We start from the raw sequence: 27,369 nt of genomic DNA, 5'->3' as shown, positions 1-27,369 counted from the left end.
TTACCCGACCCGGCCCCATATTTTATAATTGGGGAAAACTCAAACCCAAACCCAAACCCAGTAAAAGCGAGTTTTTCCCGTCAACTTCGGGGCGAGTTTGGGTGGGTACCCGCGGGTACGGGTTATGTTGCCATGCCTACTATTAACTAAATGTTTTCTCAAGCATAATCGGTCTCACCCAACGAGAATGATCACGTGTAATGCACATAAAAGTAGTAATATGATTTTGAATGTTAATGATATTAATCTCGGTAATCCCAACGTGTCAGGCTTTAGTGGATTGATTCGAAATACCGATGGTGCTTGATTTTAGGGTTTTGCGAGTGATATTGGTTTGTCTATGACTTGAGAAATTGACATCAAAGAACTAATGTGTTAGTCTGACTCCAACTTTACTATTAAACTTATCTTCAAATTTATTAATGTTTGACATCACTATGCCACATTCTTCACAACCTTAATGAGCTTCTCTATAGAGAATGACAAGTTCAAATATTTCATACTCTATAGAAAAATGTTTGGGCTGACTACCTAGCAAATAATGAGACCGATAATGATGTGGCGTATTAGTCTTTTGCGAAGCCTTATGTTGGAATCATCACACTTCTGCCAACTGATACCAGTGAGACTTTATTTTTTAGATGATTTCTTATTTTTTTTTTCTTTTCTAAGAAAACAAATTTGAGATGATTTTAACAAAAAAAAGGGAATAATTTTATAAAATAATTTATGATCCATTTCTTTCATACAAAATTAATACTACTATTTCTTAATTTTTATAAAATTGTGAAAGTGTCAATAATTTGAGACAAAAGGAGAAATAACTCAAATAAGTAACAAAAATGTGTTCTATACATTTTTCATTTAACAATTAATGCCACTTTTTTAAAACTTATTTTATAATAAATATCATTTTTAATATAATATTTTCTTTTCCAAATGCACTATTTAATTAATACAATTTATTACTCACAAATCATTATATTTTATTTTATATTTACAATAAATTTATTTTTAAATGATATGAAATGTGACAACTTTATATAAGAACCTTTTGTGAAATTTTCCTACCTTTAACTAAATTCTTTATTAATATAAAACATTTTTTTAGAGGAGTATATATATATTTTACAACTTTATTATAATTCCATGTGTACGAAAATTTCAAAGTTTAGTAATTTTAAATTTGCTTTCAAGTTATATAAATCATTGGGTCCACATAACAAGAATAATAAATTTCCCATAAATTTATTGTTACAATCTGTGAACCCACATGAACAAACACATTCATATTCATACTCTCTTACTCAAAACAAAACTTCTCCTTCCTAGCATCCCACCAAACAAAAATGACCGAACTAGACAAACCTAAATCCTCCTCCTCACCCTCCGCCCACCCTCCGCCGCAATCTCAACCCTTACCACCTCCTCAGTACGGTACTTTCCAAGGCGTCTCTAACTTCCCACCTCCTCACCCTGCCATCGGCTTCCCTCAACCCGTCCCCCCTCCCGGCTCCGATCCCTCCGCCCCTCCCTATTACCCTCACGGCTACCAAGCTTATCCCGGTATTGTTCTATCCTTCTCGGTTTTTTAGGGTTTTTATTTAGGGCTTATTTTATTAGTTATTGACCGGGTTTGGTTTTGAGTTTGGAAATGAAAAATGGATTTAATTTCATTTTTGTGAGGTTAATTGATTGGATTATCTCTGTGATGGGTTTGAGTTTATGGAAAGTTTTCTAAGCTTGGGTTGACTTTGATTTTCTTATGGAGTGTTGGGTTTGTTTATTTATTCACTCAATATATTTGATTTTGAAGGTTGAATTTGGAAATTGTTCTGGGTGGGGTGATCGGAGTGAAATGAATGATCAGCGTTATCTTTTTTTTTTTTACTGTTTGATGTTGAAGTATACCATTGAATTTGTCTTTGTAGTTTAATTGACTTGGTTAGGCTTTGATATTGTTTTGCTGTATGATATTGATTCAGGTTATGTAGTTGCGGAAGGAAGACCTGTGAGAGAAAGACGACTTGGGTGTTGCGGTATTGGTTGTGGCTGGTGCTTGTAAGTTAATTGATTTATTAATTTCCTATCTAATTGCAGATTAGATCATTTTAACAACTTGTAGAATTTGGTAACTATGTATGAAGCTGGCTTTCCTTTTCATCATCCTATGTCATTCAAAGCTATGCTTCCTAGGCTGTTCTTTTGATTAAAAAGGTTGAATCCATGTAATTAGATAAAACTTTTGATTTTCTATTTGGTTAAAAGTATGCTGTTTGTGGTTTTTCTTTTGGCGTTGACTATTCTGGAAGTTATGTATATCTGCACACATGTTTCACTGTGGTTGTCAACTTTCAATGCTTTGAACCATTATATATGTTTATGGTTTCTAAATTTTGGCTTATTTCCTCATCATTTGTTAATTTCAATTTTATGTTTGGGGAAAAGCTTAATGCTCAAATAGTAAAATTTGTCTATTGTGATTGAGGGAAATACTCTCTTTGATTTATAATAATGTTAACTTATTTTTTCCTTGATCTTTTTGGGTGGGGGTATACAAGAAGAGAATATTGAAATTTTAAATGCATTCTTATTTTATATTTTGACGGTGTGTCTACCTAATGTTGTTTTAAGCTGAGAAGTTCATCATAGTCAGTGACAGTATTTGTCCAGTAGCTGCACTTTTGCATAGCAGAATTTGAACAAATTGCTATTTTTATGCGATATGCGATTTAATACAAAGTTTTGCCAAATAGCACTACTGAAGCATAGTAAATTTGAACAAGTTTCTATTTTCTATGATTCACAAATCACAATTGACAACACTTATCCTAGTATAAAAGAGAGTGATCTGTCTCAAACATCAACCTGTGTCTCACTTATTGTAGTCCTTGAAGAATATTTCAATCTGAGAGGGAGAGAAGAGGGAAATGGGATAAGATTTTCCATTTCCTGAGACCCATCTCAAACATCAACTCACAGCTTTGTGAAAAAGGTCACCTTCCGGCAACTTGCTTTAAACTTTCAGCAGTTTGTGTCAACTGGTGTCTACATCTTTTTTTAAAAATATTTTATCTTATTAAAATCCCCTTCCCACCTCTTCTGATTTTACTGCTCAAAGGAAAATGGTTAGACATGTAGCCATGATTTTGAATATTTTATACGTGGGTATGATGAGTTGAAGAATTGGTCATCATATTATTAATTTATGATGGCAGATTTATTTACTAGGCGTATAATATCACAGTTTCATCAGCTTGCTTGTCTTTAAAGATCTGTCCTGTGAAGAATATTACAATTTGAGAGGGAGAGATAAGGGAAATGGCTTAAGATTTGTCATTTCATCAGACCCATCTCAAACATCAACCCAGTCTTGTGAAAAAGGCCACCTTCCTGCAATCTGCATTGAATTTCAGCTGTTTGCGTCTATTGGTGTCTACATGTCTTTTTATATATATCATTTTATCAAACCCTTTCCTCCGGTCTCTTATAATTTTACTGTTTAAAGGAAAATTGTAAGATTTGTAACCATTGTTTTTTGACCACTGTATCCCGAGTTGAACTATGATTTTTTTTTCTTTTAACATTTAAAGTTTAACTCAACATTTTTCTATTGACTCTCATCTTTGTATATTAAATTTGACATACAGTGATGGGAGCTATATAGGATCGGGTTATCCTTTTATATCAAAGAAACGAAGTTGACAGATATTATTGAATTACTCTGTTAAATGTGAAACATGTAAATGAATTTATGGACATGATTGACCATACATTGTTTGTATTTTTTTTTATGCTATTTTTCTTTTCATCCTATCAATTCAATCCTTAATCTAATTATAGAGGCATGACGGGGATATGGTTCATACATGCTTCCCTTATGAGAAAATGTTCTGTCCTAATTTGTGTGGATTCCCTTATATGTTTCTTTTCATTTCTCTCATAATTTTTTAAAACAAGACTTGTAATGTAGCGAATATTATGTCACATGTCGAAGTTTCAGTTAGGATAGTTCATGCTAAAGGAGTACTTCAGAGTTTTTAATCCATTTCACCTTTTAACATTTTTAGTATCACCTTGTTTACATGCTGGAACCGTTTACCATTGCCATTGCAATTTTTTCTGTATGTGTGTCGGTATTAGCCACTTACCTTAATATTGATTGTTGATTTCTATTATTTTTTGGTCTTGTGCAGGTTTATATTGGGTTTCTTCCTCGGTGCTATCCCGTGGTATGTTGGGGCAATAATTATGCTTTGTTGCAGGGTAGACTATCGAGAGAAGCCTGGATACATCGCCTGTATAGTTGCTGTAAGTGGATTCTATCCTTTTCTTTTGTATAATCTTTAGCATAGATATATCATAGTGTGTTCCATTACTTTGAATTTCATGTTATACTCTCGTTAGTCTCCTAGTTACCTAAGTACACTATAGAAAGAAGAAACACATGAGCAAAGAAAGTGTGAACAGTGATAAACCAGATTATGATTTTTGGGTTAAAAACTTAATTTAGCTATGAAGTAATGACACATATATGACACAGAGTAGACACTAATAATTTAAGAAAATAAAAGTGATTGGATGTAATCCAGTGTTAGTCCACTAGTTACAGAAGCATACGAGCAAGGAGAGTATCAACAGTGATAAACAAGATTATGATTTCATATAGCAAAACTTTGGGTAAAAAGCTTAATTTAGCTATGAAGTACTAACTCAGATATGACATGGCGTAGGCACTAGAATTTATAAAAATTGCACAAGTTATTTCATAACTGAATATTTCCATATTTCAATGATCTATAATGCTTTTAGAATGTGCATTGCCGTGTCAAATTGATCCACAAGTTATGAGACTGGTTTTGCAGGCTGTTGTGGCTACAGTTGCTATTGTCCTTGGAGCGACAAATTTAGCAAATGAATGGTAATCTTCACTTCAAGAGTTGTAAATGTTTTGGCTAGACTCTGTATCTAAACTGTACTAAAACTTGTGTCTCCATGAGAGATTTACATATACCAACCATATATTCAATGAATCATGTAATTGTATTGTTTGATTTCTTACAAGCTTGTCCTGATCCATACCAAACTGAAACATAAAGCAAAACTTTTTTTGCTTTAACTATATATAATCTATATGTATATCTCAAATATAATCAAAACTCTTCATTTTATTTTAAATTTTAATTTTGTAGGACTTGATCAGTGAGTGAGCTTTCAACATATAAGAAATGCTTAATAAGTATTCTTGAATGTATAAGCAATCTATAACTATTTTCCTTCTCTCCTTCTCTCCTTCTCTCCCTCCTTCCCCTATACCAGCAAAATTAGACCATAAGGACGGGTAAACTGAATCTCATAAGCCACTTCTAAGCCAGAATTTTCGCTTCTGTAACTAGATTTTTGATATGAATTTCCTTGTTTGAAAAACTTTATTGTTCTTAGATTTCCAAATACCAAATCCAATTATGCACTATCTTTTCTATTTGCTACATTTGGTATCTTTATGATTAAAAGAATCTATAATATAAGAAAATTATATGCTCTGAAAAACATCAAAAGAGATGGTTAGGTGAGTTTGTCACTTGTACGCATGTCTCCAAGAAAATGTTAATGTTTTCAATTGCCAGCTGGTGCATCGTAACTTCAGAATGCAATGTTGCATTCGAATAAAAAATATTAAAATATGTTACTGCTTGAAATTCAGCTTTTGCTTTTTAAAAAAATAATTATTTTTTAACAATTAATTTACTTATAAATAGGATCCATTCAAATTTTTATTAATTTTATAAGTAATTTAAATTACTATTTTAAATTAAAATTAAAATAATTTTTATTAATTTTATATTAATATTATAAGTAACTTAAATTACTATTTTAAATTAAAATTAAAATAATATAAATAAAATATTAATATATGAGATAAAGTTGTGGTTTAATGGGTTCCACCAAAAACTTAAAAATTGATTGTGTCATGCTCTAGCTTTATGCACCGCCACCTGTCCTTTAGGAGAGCAAAACATGTTCGAAATTTAGTTTTTCTGACTAAGTTATTCTTTTCATCCGTTTACAATTATGGTTCCCTTTCTTCTTTTATCTACCAACACTATTCATTTCACTTTTGATTACTTTTGTCACTTCATCTTCATTTGTAATCAAACTCCCTATCATGAAATTTTTACAAAAATAACCCACTTTTTAAAGAAAATTCCTAAAATATCTCTGGTTTCAATTTTTTTTTCAAACTACCCTACTTTTAGGAGGAGTCGTCAATTGAATTAGAGACTCTTCTTAAAACTTGAATGGAGGCGCCAATTGGATTGGCTAGGGCAGATGCCATAGCCAATCCAATTGGCGCCCCTGTGTAGGGTTTAAGAGGAGACGTCAATTCAATTGGAGACTCCTCATAAAATGCAATTTTTGTGTTATAAATAAATGCGTTGTGTGAGTAATTGTTCGACATCTCATATAATCATTTGACAATCATGTTTGGTGTTCCTCGCTGATACGGAAAGATGATTTATGCGATAGACAAACCTCAGATGCTGATGCTGTTCTGGAACATCACTACGTTTGATCAACTGAAGAGGGAGCTGGTTCGTTGGTTAGATGGGAAAATACCAGAAGGGGAAAAAAATCAGAAGTATTGAGAGACTTGACAGTATCTTTGGTTGGGTGCGAATGAAGACTGATAAGGATGCTAGGGAAATGATGTTCGGTCGAGACGACATCAATTTGATTGTTGTAATCAGTTAGAAATATTTCTGTTTTCAGATAGCTTATTTTGTACTGATGTTTGTTGTGAACCTCGTTGTAACAAAAATTTAATGATATATAATGATTGAAGGTTACAGAAATACAATGTTACAAAAAGCTTAAGACCTAGATGATGCTCCTCGATTGGGACAATTGTTCTTGTTGTGTCCTGGTTGACAACAGATACTACATAATCTTATCATTTTATCCGTGGAATCCATCTCTGTTCTGATACGTGTGCTGTTTGGCCTTCCTTGTTTCTTTCTACGCATCTCGTCATTGTGTCAAACAACATCACCTTCATATGGAGGCCAGTAATCCTCCATTGGTAGTACTGAGAAGCTTTGATAACATACTTTCATGACGATGTCGGTCTTGTACACATCAGATAAATGGCTGTAAGCATCTTGACGAGTATAAACGCATGCTGCAATGACATGGGAGCAAGGTATGCGGAAGGCCTGAAATTTTCCACAATCGCACCAACTTCTGTTTAGTCTAACAACATAGGCTAAATTTGGTCTCCCCTCGTTATGGTCCATTATTTCCTGGACACTGAAATTTTGCCTACGACGGTCAAAGACTGTTACAGCGTGTGTGCTAGCTTTGATGCTCTCCTCTTTCATGACCTTCATGCAACACTCACTGAATACTTGTCCGGACATTAACACCGCACTCCATCTTTCACCTCTGGTTGCGAACGTAGAAGCCAACCTATAATAGGTTGATCTAACCAAGGAGGTTATCGACAGATTTCGAATTCCTTTGAATACCCCGTTCATGCATTCCACAAGGTTTGTTGTCATGTGGCCCCATCGACAACCTCTGTCAAATGCCCTTGTCCACTGCTCTACTTGTATGTTATTTAGCCATCTCCCCGCGTCTTCATTAGACAGTCTAATTTCATCACGATAATATTGAAATGACGGCTGAGTTAGAGCATACCCAACATTCATCACCTTCTTGCGAAGATTCTTATCTTTTATAGCACACATGAAGTTTTGTGCAATGTGTCTGATGCAATAGACATGGGTAGAAGGAGGATCATGCCATCCGTTGTCATGGTTGTTGTAGGCACTCTCAATTGCAGCATGTCTATCAGAAATCAAACAGAGATTGGCTTGTGGAGCCACATGCATTCTGAGATGTCGAAGAAAGAAACCCCATCCACCAGCCGTTTCACCTTCAACAAGAGCAAAGGCAATGGGAAAGACATTGTTGTTGCCGTCTTGTGCAACCGCCATGAGCAAAGTACCCTTGTATTTTCCGTATAACCAAGTGCCATCAATTTGAATAATAGGTTTGCAGAATGCGAAACCTTTGATGCACGGGTTAAATGCCCAAAATAGACGGTGAAAGATTCTATTACCTGTAGCACAGGTTCCGTCTGGCATCATCGCTGATAATGTCTCCATAATTGCCACAGTTCTTGGGACATATGTTTTTAGTGCCCATAAAAACCGTGACAATTCCTTGTATGAATCCTCCCAGTTGCCGAAAACTTGTTCAACAACCTTTGTCCTCGCAATCCAGGCTTTCTTGTAAGATGGAGTATAATTATATGTTGATATGATATGGGATATAATTATACTCACCTTCACTGATGAGTCTTTATTAACCAACGGCAGAATGTCTTTACATATCAACGCTGCGCTTAGTTTACGGTGATCTTGTTCAACGTTAGTTGCAATGCAACTGTGAGGTGGGTCTATTGAAGCGATCTCCCGAGAGTCGTTTTTCTTCTTGTAAGACGCAGTCAAACGAAACTTACAAAGCATGTTACGACATTTGATAACATACCTTCTAGAATCAATGCGTTTCACTGTAAAATCAACAGAGTTGTTCATGTGGAATTTTTTGATAGCCAGAACACATTCTTCTTTGGTACGAAACATGTCTCCCACCTTTAATTCGCCTTTTGATCTCGGATACGGATTATAGAAAACACCATTGGATGTTTCATCGTCGTGAAGATCCATATTTATCATATGTTGAGGCGGATTGTAGACATGACTAGGAGGTATTGGTGGTGGTTGATCATCATCTTCATCGTCGTTGTTCAGCATGTGATCAACCTGTATCTCGGTCTCCTCTTCTTCTTCATCAACGACGTCCACTTCTGCTTCTGCTTTTGGGTTGACGTCATCTGACCATTGTGGATCATCTTCACCAGATTCATCCTGACTGGTTAGTTGAGACTGTTGGGATGGTATACATGGTTGAAGAGTAATGTACAACTCAATACAGTTGCAGTCTGAATGTTCATGACTAACAAACATGTATTCAACATCTTCATCATCTCATACCTTAAGGGGGAAATACTTGCATTGACTATTCTAAAAAAATATTGGATTTTGATATGTGATCTTTGACACAATACCCGATCCTATACAGGATTGTATTCTTTTTTTCAAATGCAAGAAGGTTGCATTTCTCTTGATTGTGAGTCTAATGGTATCGGTGTTTCGAAAACAAAAACCATATAGCTCAAACTCGTATGTTTCACCGTTACAGTGAACGTTGACACTGTATAATGATGAAGATGACATTGTGTAGATGAAAACTATTTTCTTACTGCAGATGAATGTGAGTGAAGTGTCTTGGATGTTGATAGTAAGACACTTAAATAGAGGAGTGAAGTGTCTCACATGCTAGCTAGTTCGAAGTGACGTGTCGCACATGCAAGCTACTCCAAAATGACGTGTTGCACATGCAAGCTACTCCAAAATAATGTGTCGACTATGCAAGCTACTAAGAAGTGACATGTTCAACATGCAAGAGAGAGGACAACCACGTGTCAGACATGCAGGCACACACTTCAAATGAATTAGCGCCCCCACTCATTCCTTGCACATGGGCAATTCAAGTGGAGAAACCTTGTCAAAGCATGCATTCAGGCCTCGAAACCAAGCTATCAGACCTAGGTCTTGCATGCATGTCCCTATGGAGGCGCCACTTTGAATGGAGACCCCTCTTAAAGGTTGTACATGGTCGCCAATTCAAGTGGAGACACCATGCAAGCACAACTTTTCATGCTCCCATCCATTTGCCTATAAATACATCCACTCCATCAACATTTCTTCCACACCATCACTCTCACTACTTCTTCTATAATACTTCTTCTACAATTTCATCTGCAACAACTTCTTGTAGTTTCATCTACACCAACCCCCCGACAAAATGTCTATCCTCACAATGGGCGAATCACATAGAGGAACGGTTGCAAACATCGCAACATATGTAAGTTTTTTCTTTTGTTAACTTTTTATCTTTCATCTTCACCAACCCCCTTTTATTTTAACATACCAACTTAGTCAAGTTTTTTGTTCTTTCTTTTATAGGATGTATCAAAGTTCCGAACTCGGGTCCACGAATATGTCCATATGGACCCGATGATTCAACCTTATGTTGAACTAGCCGGTTTTGGTCATATAAGCAAGATTTTGTCTTGGTCTATAGATAACAAATTCATTCTTGCTTTATGCGAAAGATGGAGACCAGAGACACACACATTTTGGTTCCCAACCGATGAGTGTACCGTGACGTTAGAAGACGTCTACATGCTTTTGGGACTACCCATTGAAGGTAAGGCTGTTAATGGTAAAACCGACTATGAAAATTCAATTTGCATGGATCTCTTGGAGACTGATTTGTTAGATGATAATGCAAGAGGTCAAGGTATACTACTTTCACGCCTTAAGTCGTACTATAATAGTTTATACTTAGATGAGCATTCTACCGAAGATGCTCGAATAATAAAAACTAGGTGTTACATTATGCTGTTAATTGACTCGTTTTTATTTCCCGAAGGTAGTGGTTCTAGCATGCATATTATGTATTTACCTCTACTTAGACATGTAGATAGAATAGGAAGTTACAGTTGGGGATCTGCTTGTCTAGCCTATCTCTATAGCTCCTTGTGCAAAAACTCACACAAAGACACATCTACATTTTCTGGATATGCTGTTTTGCTATAAGCATGGGGTTGGTCAAGACTACCGTCTCTAGCACCCATCAATAACAACCCTTTCACATTTCCGTATGCACAAAAGTAAGTTGTTTAAATTGCTATATCTTTACTTACTTCTTTAAAGATTATTACCTATAACTAATATTTTTTGACTTTTTTGTGTAGATGGTCTGCACGTGGTATGAGTTACAACAGATATTCAAGACACTGTATTACTCAGTATCGCAACCTGTTGGATCACCTTCGACCGACAGACGTAAGGAAAATAACTTAATTATTTCGTTATATTTTGTTAACTTCTTCTACCTTGGCTATAATCCTATGTTCTTTCACATTTCAGTTCATTTGACGCCCATACCTTAATTTGGATCATGACCATGAGGTCAACGCTGAAGACGCGGCTGTATGGACTGCATGCACACCGATAATACAGTTCACAACTGTGGAGATGCACAACAGTGATCGTGTGAAGCTGCAGTTCGGTATGCCCCAAAATATCCCAGATCCCCCAGCTAGCCTAGGAGAATGGCATTTGCGCAAAGTTAACGATCAACGGAACTTCAATCCATGGCAAAGCTTCACAAGATCGGAGTGTTGCAAATGGAAGCACCGTCATGACCATGTGTTAATTGACGCAGTCATGCCAACTGAAGAAAAACCAAGTCGTACTTATATGGCTTGGTACAGATCAGTTGGTTTTCAGTTCATCACCGAGGATATGTACTTGTACGACCCACGTCAGATGACTTACATACCTGACACCTCAACATCAAACCCCCAACAACAGTGTCAGACCGAATACACACAACCCCCTGTCTGTCAAACGTTCTGTTCAACCAACACACAAACATACAACCAAAACATCCCATACATCAAACCCTAATACCAAGAGCATACCCCATACCACCAGCAACAAATTGACCATCAACCTGAGACTCAACATCGCTTCGCACCCACCCCATCACCCTACCAAAGTCGCTTAAGCCAGAACACCCAACGATCATTCAACACCAACCGCCCTCCTCCTACCGTAGCCAAGAAGCCCAAACCTCACAAAACCAAAACATCCAACAACCCTATCTCTACCAAACACCCCAACAACCTTTCCAACCTTTCCTCGACGCATCATTCACACCCATGTCTCCCTTCAACCGTCCCGGTCGCCCATCAATGAGTCAACCACATCCCAACTTCTCTGGCATGGGTCATGAGCTCAGCTACGGCAGTACACCATCGATGCATACTGAAGACTATGCCGACTTGTTTGACTACCTCAACAGACCTTCTCCTATAGTTGGTAGTGACGCTCCTGGCCCCTTAGATGCTCAAACACCAGTACAGAATCGTCAACGTGGATTAGGGCCACGGGTTAGGGTAGCTAGAGGATGTGGGACCGGAGGTCGGTTATGTGATCCCGGTCATCACCATTAGGTTTCTTTGTTTAAACGACAACTTTTATTAATATCAAGTGGTCCTATATCAAATTTATCTATCACGTATACCATTTACCAAAAAAAATTGCATTTTAGGTGGAGTCTCCAATTGAATTGGCGCCTCCTCTTAAACCCTACACAGGGGCGCCAATTGAATTGGCTAGGGCACCTGCCCTAGCCAATCCAATTGGCGCCTCCATTCAATTTTTAAGAGGAGTCTCCAATTCAATTGGCGACTCCTCCTAAAAGTGGGGTAGTTTGGGATTTTTTTTGAAACCAGGGGTATTTTGGGAATTTCCTTGAAAAAGTGTGTTATTTTCGTAAAAATTTCGCCTATCATGTCAAGCTAAAATTTAAAAATCACTTTTTCTACAAACACCATTCCGATTAGATGCCTATTCTTCTTTTCTCTTCTACTTTCTTAGATTATTCGACCCAAATGACACAAAGTTTAAATAAAAGTCTTAAAATAGTACTCCCTGGAATTCTTTTTTCTCAAAATGGTACTTTTTTTTTTGATTTAATGAATTTTTTTAATTTTTCATTTGTATCCTTTATCTGAAATGGTGAATGCGTCAGATTTGGGATCCGCCATTTCAGATGGGATCCTTTTTTATTTATTTATTTATTTAATTTTTTAATTTATTTTTAATTAATTAAAATTAGTTTTTTAATATATATATATATATATATATATATATATATTAATTAATTAAAAATTAATATTTAATATAATATTATTATTATTTTTTAAAAATATAATTATTTTTGTTTATATTTTAATTTAAATATATATTATTATATAATATTTTTTGTTAATTCATAATTAAATATATAATATATTATTTTCTCGCTCAAATAATTTTTTAATACAGTTTTTCCCGCCTAAACAATTTTATAATATATTTTTCTCATTGTATTGTGTTTTTTGAAACAGATAAGCACATGAGGATTTCTTTGAAATCAAACAATGGAAAGCCCAAAAAAGATGGTAGAAATGTTTTCATGACCAACATTGACATGTTTGTGTTGATGCCAAAAATCAATTGTCTGAATTTTCATTGTGGATTCAAAAAAACCCTCATGTGCTTCTCTATTTCAAAAAACACAATATAACACACATACATGATTAAGAAATATGTGGAACAATTAGTAAAGAAAAATTATATCTTCATATATCTTAACCACCTCTATTTATAGAAGATATGATGGAGGGGAAAAATTATATTATAAAATTGTTTAGGCGGGAAAAACTATCAGATGCAGATATGTATAATCTCATACTTTTATTCCTACAAGGATGCGCCAGAATTGAAGGATGAACAATGTAGTCTTTGATCTTGTCGAAAGCCTCTTGTTGCACTTTCCTCCATTTAAAACCTTCCTTCTTGAGTCGAAGTAGAGGTGAGAAGGCTTGAGTTTTGCAACTTAAATTTGAGATGAACCTCCTTAGGAAGTTGATCTTTCCTAACAATGACTGCAATTCCTTCTTCGTTGATGGCGCTTTCTCTTCCATGATGGCCTTGGTCTTGTTTTGATTAATTTTGATTCCTTTCTTATGGACCACGAAGCCTAGAAAATCCCCAGCCTGCACACAATAAGTACATTTACGAGGATTCATCTTTAGACCATGTTTCCTCATTCTTTCGAATGATTGTCGAAAATGGTCTATATGACTTTTTCCTGAAACAGACTTAACCATAATGTCATTAATATAAATTTGCATGAAAGTTTCAATGAAGTCATGAAATATAGAGTTCATCGCTCTTTGATAAGTTTCCCCAATATTTTTTAGGCCAAAGGGCATCACTACCCATTCATATGTGCCTAAGGCGCCGCGACATCGAATTTTCATTTTTGGTACGTTTTCGTCAGCAATGAAAATTTGGTTATACCCAGAATATCCGTCGAGTATGCTAAGATATTCCTGCCCTGCGGCGGAATCAACCAACATTTCTGTTATGGACATTGGATATTCTGAAGGAGAATAGCGATCCAAAACGCAACGGAATTTAAAATCTCTCCTTTAGTGATCCTTACGAATGGGCATGATCCACTTGCATCCTATAGGGTTAACTCCTACAGGAGGCTCTACCAAGGTCCAAACCTGATTTGTGTACATGGAATCCATTTCAGATTTCATGGCTTCTAGCCACTTCTCAGACTCGGGACCAGTTATGGCCTCTTGGTAGGTCACAGGCTCATCTTGATCCATGAGTAATACATCACCTTGATCAGTTATGAGATATCCATATCTCTCAGGTAAGTGAAGTATCCTGCTTGACCTACGTTGGTCTTGTTCTACTTGAGCAGGTTGCTCTTTCACAACTACTTGTATTAATCTTTTTCATAAACTCTAAGAACAATATTTCCATCTAACTCCAAAGAGAGTGCAAAAAGAAAAGATCTTTCAAGTTATATGACTAAGAATTTAAGGCTACGTCACCGAAAGAAAGACTTAGACTCAAAGTGTTTAGAAAAGGATAATCCTACTACTAAAGGGTGGTTTATAAAGGCTCAAAGTTATAAACAAAAAATTGCCTCAGTGTGTGTTAATCAAACTTGATAACTTAATCGGAAATAAATCAAAACCAGATAAAAGAATAATGCATGGATATGCTCATAAAGAAATAAAAGTGAACAATGAAAATATTTTGCTCAAACCTTACCAGATGAGGTATCTGTAGGTTGACTACAAGTTTGCTGATTCTTTTCTCATCCTTCGCCTTCAAGTTGCTAGTTGCCAATTTGATGATCAAGTCTTTTTTGGATCATTTGCTGTATCCTAAAGTTAGAACTTGCAATCTGAAAAAACATACACATCTAGAAATAAATTTATTAAGAACAATATAGATCTTCATGACAGAGTTATTCTTGAGTAGCTAGTCTCTATTTAGGATGGTCTTGAATAGAAATACAATAAATTTTGCAAAACAAAAACTGATTAAAAATTGATGGATTGCCTCCCATCCAACACTTCTTTTATGTAAATAACTTGGCAATTGACATCAGGGGTCAAATAGTATGAGGGAGGTTGTTTCCTCCGGAGTCTCTCCTCCATAATAATGCTTCAGTCATTGTATATTGACTTTAAACCTTCTTATATCACCAAATCCTGAATTTCAATGGCTCCGTTTTGACATACTTTAGTGGCCACAAACGGTCCGAACCACTTGGACTTCAGCTTATCTGAAAATAATCTTAGCCTCGAATTGAACAACAATACCTATTTCCCTACCTGAAAATGAGGGCATGAAGCTTGCAACAGAGATGGGGTTGACGCACATCGATGTTAATCTAAATGCTTAGCAAGTGGTACAAGATATCAATACAAACAACACGAGCAACATCTGGGGCAGGAAACTAATACCTAAGATCATATGTTACCTCCTTCAATATAGCGAGATTAAAGTCATCCATGTTTATCGTGAGGCTAATTTGTGTACTGACGCTCTTGTTAGAAATGGATTATCTCTTCCTCAAGAGAGTTGTATTTTCCATTGCCGTCCTTCTTTTGTTTCTCACTTGTTAGAAGGTGACTTGTCAGGGGTTCCTACCTCATTAGTACTAGTGTAATTTCTTCTTGTACTTATGCCCTCCTCTTAATAAAAAAAAAATTCACGCCGCAACAAGTGCATTACCCATCGCAACAACCACAATGACCATAATCGCAACATCCACAACCGCATTTTAAAACCAAGGGCTCCAATAAATTCTAGTTTGCAGTTATTTTCCTCTTTTGTTTCATATGGTTTTACACCAAATTAATACAACATTATCGTTAAGTTGCTTCAATAGTTAAAGATCACACCCCAAACAAAAGTAAACTCTGCGACCACCCGTCTCCCTTTGCCTTAAACTCATAATCATACATTATTACTTGTAAGTTCTCCAATTGGAACAAAATAACAAACTATCTGAAATGCTATTAATCACTAAATATTACTCCCCCCGTCTCATAATGAGTGATCTAGTTGACTATTTTATACAAATTAAAATAAATAAATAAATGATAGAGAGAGAATGATATTTTTACTAAATGTCATTGTCAAGTATTGTGAATGCTGAAAGTGATATTAATTAGATGGTAAAATTGAAAAATATGTATTGAAAATTAAAATGTATCATTTATTTTGGGATACTCTTTTATTCCAAATAAATCACTCATTGAGGGACAGAAGAAGTAACCGACTTCTATTTAACATATGAAATATAAACAAGCTAATTTTAATTATAGTTCAGATTTTAGATCTAACAAATAAAAGGTCATTAATCATGCTTGAGATCAGAAACCGAACAAATAACTACATTCTCATTGCCAATATTATATAACTAGACCTAAGGCTAGGTCGCATTGCTGTTGCCTTTTATAAGATCATGCTCAGCATTATCATGTAAAATAATGTCACATCCTTATAAGAAAAATGCTTTTAAATATTTTCATTTTATAACTCTCAATTAAAACATTTAAAAGTAAAATTGAATTGCATAAAATAATTACTCCCTCTAATTATAAGAAAAAATTGAATTTTTAAATTCATTAAATAATTAAGGGAAGTCCATTATACAATCCTGATATATTTGTTATTGGATAAATTTAAAAATGAATTTTATCTTATAGATAAGACCAAATGTAGTATTACATAAAGTCTTTCAGTCATTTTTATAATATAGTGACAGGGAATATAATAAATAAGAAAGCATCTTTCCTTTCTTCACGGCAAAATGACAAAGCTGGTTAGAAAAGAACAAAAGGATGACATAAACAACAAAAAGATAACATAAAGAACAAAAAAAGATAACCTAAAAAGTCTTTTAATATGTAAACACTTTCACTTCCTTTTTGTTTCATTCTCTATCTTCTTTGCATCACCAATTACTAACATAGAAATGGAATGGGTTTCTGGCATAATTTTCATCTTTTTGACACTTGGTTTGATATATGCTTGGAGGATGTTGAATTTGTTGTGGCTTAGGCCAAAGAAGCTGGAGAAGCTGTTAAGAGAACAAGGTCTTCATGGTAATACATATAGGATTTTGGTTGGGGATGTTAAGGATCTTTTTAAGATGCAAAAGGAAGCTAAATCCAAACCCATGAATCTCTCCGATGATATTGTTCCACGTGTCAGTCCCTACCTCCAAAAGAGTATTAAAATTCATGGTATGTTATTTCTTTGCTCAATTTTAAAAGAAATGATAAAACATCTCAAAATTTGATCAAACTTAAGAAAGTTGAAAAGTATTAATTGAGTTAAAATCTTCTCAAACACATGTCATGTTATTTTCCCATAAAGAAATCAAAGCAACATCTTTTTAAAGACACTTTTTAATGTGTAGGTTTGTATTGTTAATTTGTCATATTACATAATTTTATTTCCCTTTTGATTTTAACTTAATAGGTATAATTTTAGTTACTCAACTTTTCAAACTATTGTTTAAACTAAGTCTTAATTTTTTTATTGATTATATAGTTAGAAGGTAGTTAGAAGACAGTTGGAAGTAGTTGAGTTTAGAAGTTTGTTAGAACTCAACCAACTTTAACTTCACACTTATGTTTTATGCTTTGTAACTAATTGAGGTTTGAGTTAATATAATTCATCATAGGATAACTCTATAACATGATATCAATTGTCATTGATCCTTCTTTTTTCTAGATATTTCTTATTATTTTCTTTTTCTCAGTTCTAATTGAAACTTCTATTAATGAAAGAAATTGATAAGCCATCCATTGCATCTAAGAATTCAACCTCATCATAGGTTATAAGTTTATTATTTGACCATTCATCTTCAAGCTCCTTTGATACCAAAAGAAATTGATAAGCCATTCATTGCGTCTAAGAATTCAACCTCATCATAGGTTACAAGTTCATTATTTGACCATTCATCTTCAAGCTCCTTTGATACCAAATTGACTATCAAGTTGCAAGAAAAGAGTTATCTACTCAGGAAACAATAAGTTGAATGTGTATTCATGACATATAAAATCCATAGTTATATGGTGAATCCTAAGATTCCTCCTATGTTTAAAATAAACGAAGATTGTCTATGGAACATAATCTCTTAGGAGTATGAGATCTGAATCAATCAAGATCACACTTTTCTTGAATGATTGTTATTCGCAAGTTTAGAAACGGCTATGACATTTACTCTCTTGCAAGAGATCATATGAAGTGTGGGACAAAGTCCACAAACACTTCATTTGAATCAGGAAAGCTCACGTGTGTTAGTTGCGCACAAAATTCAAACCAACCAAAAAACTTAATCATTATACATATGAATTCATCCTTCAAATCAAAGCCATCACATATTTCTTGTTGTATGTAGATGACTCAATATCTGAACATGATTAGATTGATGATGTGATTAATGGTATCTTAAAGGAGTATAGTTTATTTGTTATGCAAGAATATGGTCTCCTTGAGCCTCTTATGATGTACAATGTTGTAGATTTTATCTACATTCAAGAAACTGAGCTTGATTACTTCAGGTAAGAGATTTTAGTCTATAATGTTTTTGCTAATATAGTTCAGCGTGAATATGCATTCGCACGTAGTGGTTAAAATTTTCATGGATCTGGAAGAAGCTTTCGAGTCAGAGGTCGTGGTCGCTTAAGACTAACTTGTCAAATTTGTGGTAAGTATGGACATGATGTCATTGACTGTTGGCACAAGTATGACGAGTTCTTTGTCCTTATGGTAAACACAAAAGTTATTCGCGAAAATTCTCGAGCCAGTGAAAGTCAAGCCAAAAGTGGCGTTCCTGATTTACTTGCCAGTTCTAACACTCAAATGTTGGAACACAATTGTTTATATAACTTGGGTTTTGATGATAACAAAGTCCTTAAAGAACAAATAACTATACTAACATATGTTCAAGTGTGCATAATCACAAGATTAAAATACAACTATGAATTGATCCTGTAAAATACATCTTTGGAGAAGCAAAGTGACTCAGATTCTGAATGATCAAAATTTGATGACTCTGAATGTATTCATCAGCCTCTGAAGGTTCATACTTTGATCATTATGTTCCAGCATTTGGTGACAACTTTGATTCTGAAGGCTAAAGATGCCTCTGGTTCATACTCTGTCTTCCAGACATACCTGTCTTGTCAAACACCAGATTTCAAATGAGAGTCAACTAGGATTTTATTTTGCAAGGCCCAAGGAATGGTTATGTGAAATTTTCAAGATATTCTACCTTTTGGTAAATACCTAATACTTCGAAAGTTGTTGCGGACTATGCTATTATTAATTGGACAATGGTTATAACCAGATGCATCCTCCAACATCTCTATTGTCATGCTTCTTCACGAAGAAAGCTCTTATACTCATACCTTCCAATGACTCTTTCTATGCCTCTATAAAAGGAAGTTGAACATTTGAAAGAAGGTTACGAGACAACAACAGAATATTATAATATATTGAACATAACTTTGAGCTATTGTTTATAACTGTTATTGCATAAAATCTTAAGATTTCTTATCTTTATATATCTTAGAAATCTTAAGAGTTAATAACCTTTGTGGTTGTTGCACAACTAATATACTTCTGATTGTGTATCAAAGTATAGTTATTATCTTTTCTACTAAACTATTTGTTTAAAGTAGAGATAGTCTCTTGTCTGTGTGCTTGAGTAGTGAAGCCTCTTGCTTGTGTGCTTAAGTAGTAAAGTCTCTTTCTAGGTTGATTGAGCAGAAGTCTATTGCTAGGTTTCTTGAGCAAAATCTCTTTTTGGATTGATTGAGCAGTGAAGTCTCTTGCTAGTTTATTTGAGCAAAGTTGTAATCAGTTATATTATAGTGAAAAGCTCTTATTAAGACAAGGGGACTGAACTACTCTCAATTGAGGAGATGAACAAAGATAAACTTTTTGTGTTGCTTTGCTTATTGCTTTTGATTCATATTATTTCCACTACTATCATAGATTCTGATATCAGACTCTAAACTTTGTTCAGATTCTGAAGTTGCTTATCAGAAGCGAACCGTTTTTATTATACACAATTCAACCCCCCATGAAACTGTTCTTATCTCTGAAGCTCACCCAGAAGATGCAAACTCTGAAAAAGCCCAAGATAGTTCAGAAGTTTCTACTCAACCCAAGAAGTCATTCAAATATAAGGATTCCCATCCAGAAGATCTAATCATTCTAAATAAAAATGATCCCTTAAGAACTAGATCAACTTTCAAAGATGATTATTGTATGCTAGGATTTATTTCCTTGATGGATCCAACTTTTGTTGATGAAGCTTTATCAGATGGTGTATGGATTGTGGCTATGCAAGAATAACTAAACTAGTTCCAGATAAATGATGTTTGGGTCCTGGTTCCAAGACCAAGTCAGAAGAACATTATTGGAACAAAATGAGTGTTCAAAAACAAGCTGAATGAGCAAGGAGAAGTGGTAAGGAATAAGGCTCGACTGGTAGCTCAAGGCTACATTCAGCAGGAAGGTATAGATTTCTCTGAAACCTTTGCTCCTGTGGTAAGGTTTGTGGCAATCAAACTACTTATCTCATATGTTATTAACCATGATATTATTTTATATCAGATGGACATTAAGAGTGCCTTCCCAAATAGAGTCATTTTTGAAGAGGTGTATGTCAAACAACCCCATGAGTTTGAGGACTCAGTCCATCCAGATTTCGTGTTTAAAATCAAGAAATTACTTTATGGACTCAAACAAGCTCCTAGAACTTTGTATGAGTGATTGAGTAATTTCTTGTGGGAAAATGGTTTTGAAAAGGGTCAAGTTGACACTACACTGTTTAGAAAGACTTTGAATAAGGAAATCTTAATTGTCCAAATTTATGTGGATAAAATATTGTTTGGTTCCACTAATGCCTCTATGTGCAAAGAATTTTCTAAGACTATGCATGTTGAATTCGAGATGAGCATGATAGGAGCATTGAAATTCTTCACGGGAATCCAAATCAATTAAAGCAAAGATGGAACTTACGTTCATCAGTCCAAGTACTCAAATGAGCGTTTGAAGAAGTTTAATCTTGAAGAATGCAAGATTATGAAAACTCCTATGCATACAATATGTAGTCTGAACAAGGAGGACAATAGCTCCAAGGTGGATCAGAAGCTATACAGATGTATGATCGGTTATTTTTCTTACCTCATAGATTCTAGACTAATTTATTGTTCAATGTGTGTCTATGTGCAAGGTTTCAATCAGATATTAGAGAAACTCAATTAACTATTATTAAGAGAATCTTTAGGTCTCTAAAAGGAATAATAAATATGAGAATTATTTATAAAAAATCCCTAGATTATAAGCTAGTTGGATTCTGTGATGCTAACTATGTCGAGGATAGAATTGAGAGAAAATCCACTAGTGGAAACTGTCAATTCATAGGTGAAACCTAATATCCTGGGCTAGCTAGAGACAAACAACTATGTCTCTCTCTACACTAGAAGCATAATACATATCTGTTGTTAAATGTTGCATACACCTACTCTGGATGAAATATCAACTAGAGGATTATCAGATTTGTGGAAACAATATCCCTATCTTCTATGATAATACCGCTGCTATTTATATAATAGAGAATCCAATTCAACACTCTAGAACCAAACATATTGAAATTAAACATCATTTCATTAGAGACTATGTTCAGAAGGGAGTTATAGATATTCAATTCATTGATACTGATAATCAATGGGATCACATATTTACAAAACCCTTAGCTATTAAAAGATTTGATTTTAGCAAACAAAATCTGAGCATGGTCTATATTGAAGAATAATGCTTGTTTCTGATTAGAGTATCAAATTCTGATGTTTCTTAGAAGCAACTTCAATAAGAGTCTAGGAAACTGCCTCTGATGAAAAGTGACTTCTGAAAAATAATAGATTCTGACACTCTGGAAGTGGATTATTTGCTGATAGAATTTACATATCTGATAATTATCTTGCACAATGGCTGTTTGGGTAAAGACTGTTGAGTAATGATGTGAAACCTTTTTGATTCTGAGAATATGCTCCTTTGTAATCACCTCCTGGTTTCTTACTTGTTTCTTACTTGTTTTTTAGTGTTTTGTTTCCTAAAGATTATCTTTGAATGGTCTTAAAGCAACGACAATTGTCTCTCATCTTTCTGACAAATCATTGTCTATATGTTTGGAAACATCCTTCAGCTTATTTTATTTTGTTTTCTACCTTCTTTATTTTCAAGTTATTTCCAATCTAAGATGGTCTCTATATCTAATCTTGGAATGGGAAACCATTTCGTAGTAGTCATTGAAGGACCTGGTGATTTTGAAGAGATGATGACTCATGGCTTTGATTTTCATAGCACTGTCTCTCAGAATGATTGAGATAATTTCTTTAATATGCTTTATGGTCATAGTTACCATAACCTAATCAAGGAATTATGGGTAAATGCATCCATCAAAGAACTAAATCAAGAATATACTATTCTTTCCGTTGTATCTAGTGTTCCTATCACTATCATCCACATCTCTATTACTAATACAATAAACTGTGAGGATAAAGTTGTGGTTCTAGATATGCTCTTTTGGGAATCTTATTTGTCACCTCATCTTATCTTTGATGATCTATCTGACCTATATAAAGTATCTAATCTTAACTCCAAGGCATTAGTCTGATATCAAATTTTGATCTGAAACCTTTTGCCAAAGAATAAGAATCTGGACTCCTTAGATATTGATGAAAAATCTTTTCTGCTTCTTCTCAACTCAGATTTGAAGATCAACCTTCCACAAGTTATGTTTGATTATCTGAAAAGGAATCTGACATCCTTTCACGAGGGAAAGTCACATTTCATTCCCTATGGAAGGGTTCTTTCTGAACTCTTCATTCAATAAGGAGTTGAGAAAACTATGGTTGAGGTTTCTTCACAAATATGGGGTGACAAGTTGAAGCTAACAGAAGCTTTGAAAGCTGTTGACCCATTTGAGGTTAATGTGGAGTCAGTGGATGGATCTTTATCTGTTTAGTTGTTATGATTGTCTTTATGTACTGTTTATGTTCTGTAACTTATATGTTTTTAAGGAAAGGTTCTTTATTTGTGTTTATTCTTTGTGATGCTTTCTATGTTTTGTATTTATTGTCTTTCTTACTGACTAATTGAAAAACATTACCATTATTAAAGGATTTCAAAGAAAGGTTGTGACTATTGGAAAAAGATGTAAATTTCATTCATAATACATTATATGATCTGATCCTAAAAACAATTACATAATTTTTTCAAATTTGATCATTTCACTTCTTCTCTTTCTCTATGAGAGTTTTTAGATCTGCATCATGAATCTTGCCCTCTTCAGAGACTCCATCATACATGCCTTCTTCTTCCGTAGTTGTGAATCTCTGATTATTTGCTAATTCCTCAACCACCTTCTTCTTCTTCTTCTTGCTTCCCTTATCATCAAATTATGTATCTCTTTTGTAAAATCTCTCTTGTCTGCCTTGAATGTCTTTCTTTTGTCTATTCTTGTGTCTATAAAGAGAAACCTTAGAGTTACGTGTCTTGGTTACATCCGATCTTATAGAGGTATGTTTAAGACAAACCTTTTCTATTTTGAAGACTGTGTTCTTTGAGTCTTGTGCCTATTTGATTACTATTCCTTGAAAAACCATATTGCCAAGGTCTTATTTTGACCATCTTAAAATTTGTGGTACAAATGCTTATCAGTCATCAGTTTCTATATTTATTATCTTTTTGTTGATGACGAAAGGGGGAGAAATTCATGAGAGTATTTAAGAGGATAAAAGTATTTTTGAATGCTTTTATTTACTTGTATACTAATTATTTTGATATTTCTTTCCATCTGAACATTATTATATCAAAATAAATTTAATTAACTTGGATAGGATTTAGGAGATGCTTACAAAACTCAATATTTGGAATATTAGATTTAGAGAGAGCTTACAAACCCAAGACTATGATGTTGTCAAGTTAATTAAACGAACTTAAGAACATTATTTTAAGATTTAAGTACGTCTCACCACCTTATACAAGGCTGTCTATTTAAAAAATGATAAAGTGCAAATAAGTAAGGCCAAAATTTTGGCTTATCATGTTTCAGTTCACAAATGCACCTAATACTAAACTGATACTTAAAAAAAATTCTTCATGTCATTGAGATAACGAGGAAGTTCTTGTCTGTTTTCAAAGTTTACCGAAGACAATGCTGTCAATTTTTAGTTCCACGCTAACGAGGAACTTCTTGTTTGTCTTCGTGTCCCTAATCTCATGTTTCTAATCAAGTTATTCTTGAAAGAGTTTTGATGCTAATAATGGCTTGTATTTCTTCCCTCATATTCTGTTGGAACTTTCAAGTTCATATGGCTTAGTTTCCCTTGTTTATCGTAATATGGTTTAGGTGGCTGTGCATCATTTGATGATATGTCTCTTTGGCATTACACGATAGGCCATGTTAATTTTCAAATAGTCAAACATGTCCATCATATGTGTGATTTTGAAATTCGCAATAAAAATACACCTAGATTTGTTGCTCGTGTAGTTTCCGAAAGTCACATAAAATTTAGTCTTTTTCTTCTACTAATACCTATAATGCATTGTTTGATCTTTTAGGCTCTGCACGCTTTACTTCCAAAAGTGGTTATTAGTATTATATAGTTTTGTTGATGCTTGCAACTACACTTTTGTAACTTATTGAATTTTGAACCAAATATAATGACGATGAATAAGAGGTTCATCCTAGAATAACTCTCTAACACCTAATTATAGAACTACTACTTATATGCAGGGAAGAATTCTTATATTTGGTTCGGAGCAAAGCCAAGGGTGACTCTCACAAAACCTGAGCAAATAAAAGATGTATTGAACAAGATCTCTGAATTCCCAAGGAGAAATAATAAAATTTTCAAGTCACTAGTTAGTGGTCTAGCTAGCCTTGAAGGAGAAAAGTGGAGCAAGCATAGAAGGCTAATCAACCCTGCTTTCCAAATAGAAAAACTAAAGGTATCTCAACGTGTGTGCGCGTGGAAGTTAGAAACAAATCTGTGTTATTTTCAAGTCACTATATGCTTTGAAATATGCATATCAGTTTTTCATATTACATTTTTTTCATGATTACACTACAGATTATGACACCATCTTTCTTGAAAAGTTGCAACGATCTGATAAGCAAATGGGAGGAATTGTTGTCTTCAAATGAATCGTGTGAGATAGACATATGGCCTTCTCTTCAAAACTTGGCTAGTGATGCTATTTCTCGAACCGCGTTTGGAAGTAGTTATGAAGAAGGAAAAAGAATATTTCAACTTCAAAGAGAGCTAGCTGAACTTATAATGAAAGATATAGTGAAATCTTTCATTCCTTTGTGGAGGTATAGTGAAACCTTTTCATATCATTCACTTACTTAGTTGGTCTTTTTTTATTTTTTCTAAGCTTTATTTCAACATTTATGTTTATAGGTTTGTACCTACTAGTGTCCATAGAAATATGGAGAAAATTGACAGAGATATACAATCTTCTCTTAAAGATATCATTAACAAGAGAGAGAAAGCACTGGGTGAATCTACTACAAATGATTTATTGAGTATTCTTCTGGAGTCAAATGACAAGGAAATTGGAGAAAATACACACAACAAGAATGTAGGACTGACTCTTGATGATGTAGTGGATGAATGCAAATTGTTCTACTTTGCAGGACAAGAGACTACTTCAGTTTTACTTGTTTGGACAATGATATTATTGAGTAGGTACCCTAATTGGCAACAACGTGCAAGAGAGGAGGTGTTACAAATCTTTGGAAACAAAAATCCAGATTTTGATGGCCTAAATAATTTGAAGATCGTAAGTAATTATTATTATTATTATTATTATTATTATTATTTATTATTATTATTATTAACTAAGAATATTTTTTGTGACAGGTTACCATGATTTTATTTGAGGTTCTTAGGTTATATCCTCCTGTAGTTGGCCTTGTTCGACAGATTGAGAAAGATGTTAAACTTGAAAACTTAATATTACCCGCTGGAGTGGAAGTTTTCTTACCAATTCTTTTTCTTCATCATGATTGCGAACTCTGGGGAGATGACGCTAAGGAATTCAATCCTGAAAGATTTTCTGAAGGTGTTTTGAAAGCAACGAATGGAAGATATTCATTTTTTCCATTTGGAGGGGGTCCTAGAATTTGCATTGGACAAAACTTTGCAATGATGGAAGCAAAGATGGGAATAGCAACGATTTTGCAACATTTCTCATTTGAACTTTCACCAACCTATGCTCATGCTCCATCCACCATGATTACTCTTCAACCACAGTATGGTGCTCAAATTGTTATACGTAAAGTGGAGACATAAAAACTGAATCATAGTACGATGAGGAAGTGTGAATTCTATTATCTAGTAAGAATGTTCACAAATGTCATATTGTAATTTTAAATTACGAGGCATCTTGTTTTCTTTCCCATAAATATAAATAGAAACTTTTTAGATTATATTTCATAAATATATTACTATGTCTCGAAGAAAGTTGGATGAAGAAGGTGTCTAATGTTAGGGAGGAGGTGATAAAGTACTTCTCTAATAAGTTTATGAAATTCTTTTTGATAAGCCCACTCTAGATAGGTTTGGGATTTCATCTATCCCTTTCAAAGATAGTCATGTGTTTTCATCTCAATTTCATTTCACAAAGATAGATTTAGTGATGGCTCAATGTATTGGAAATAAGACCTGAACTTTTATGGATTCAATTGAAGCTTTTTAAAAAAGTTATGGCATCTTCTCACGGTTGATGTGGGGATCATCATTAATATATTTTTTGCTACCATCCTTCCCTTGAAAGTTAACCTCTTATAGTGTTGCCCTTATTCTAAAGTCAAATTCCCTACCCACCTAGGAGACGTCCGACCTATCTCTTTGTTCGGGTCCTGGTAAAAATCGATGGCGAGGGACTTGGTTTCTAAATCATCTTCGGTTCGATAAACTTATCTCTTTGAACCAACCAACCTGCATCAAATAAAGACAATTGACTATTGGGATGGTTGCGATGAATCAAACGATTGATCTCATTCTTTTTCAAATTATTAAATGCTACCATGACAATGTGTTGTTAGCTACCTCTTATGTTGGAATTAGATTTAAATAAGTATACACTTATTTATTCCTTTTAGTCACGAGCTTTAATATATTTTAGTTAGTCAATGAATATCGATGTTTATTCTTACTCTTTGTTCCTATCTGAACCAAGGCAAAGATGGAATCAGTCTATC

General features: G+C 34.3%; 2 protein-coding genes across 4 annotated transcripts; both read left to right on the top strand.

The window, feature by feature from the left end:
- Positions 1-1,233: 1,233 nt before the first annotated feature.
- On the top strand, positions 1,234-5,064 carry LOC127117697 (60S ribosomal protein L18a-like protein). The gene is made up of 4 exons (XM_051047824.1): positions 1,234-1,566; positions 1,986-2,061; positions 4,197-4,311; positions 4,866-5,064. The coding sequence occupies exons 1-4, from the start codon at positions 1,350-1,352 to the stop codon at positions 4,923-4,925; spliced, it is 468 nt and encodes a 155-aa protein (XP_050903781.1). The 5' UTR covers positions 1,234-1,349; the 3' UTR covers positions 4,926-5,064.
- Positions 5,065-16,929: 11,865 nt separating this feature from the next.
- LOC127117503 (cytochrome P450 72A68) lies at positions 16,930-26,595 on the top strand. 3 transcript variants are annotated; one of them, XM_051047651.1, is made up of 6 exons: positions 17,170-17,317; positions 20,113-21,255; positions 24,895-25,109; positions 25,232-25,476; positions 25,565-25,946; positions 26,027-26,595. In XM_051047651.1, the coding sequence occupies exons 2-6, from the start codon at positions 21,177-21,179 to the stop codon at positions 26,456-26,458; spliced, it is 1,353 nt and encodes a 450-aa protein (XP_050903608.1). In that variant the 5' UTR covers positions 17,170-17,317; positions 20,113-21,176; the 3' UTR covers positions 26,459-26,595. The 3 variants fall into 3 exon arrangements, with proteins under 3 accessions (XP_050903539.1, XP_050903671.1, XP_050903608.1); XM_051047582.1 differs by lacking the exon at positions 20,113-21,255 and having other exon boundaries at positions 16,930-17,317; XM_051047714.1 differs by lacking the exon at positions 20,113-21,255 and having other exon boundaries at positions 16,971-17,317; positions 24,876-25,109.
- The last annotated feature ends 774 nt before the right edge of the window (positions 26,596-27,369 follow it).

The sequence above is a fragment of the Lathyrus oleraceus genome, chromosome 1 (assembly GCF_024323335.1).
Source record: "Lathyrus oleraceus cultivar Zhongwan6 chromosome 1, CAAS_Psat_ZW6_1.0, whole genome shotgun sequence".
Classification (NCBI taxonomy): Eukaryota; Viridiplantae; Streptophyta; class Magnoliopsida; order Fabales; family Fabaceae; genus Lathyrus; species Lathyrus oleraceus.
This window is presented reverse-complemented; position numbering and strand designations above follow the sequence as displayed.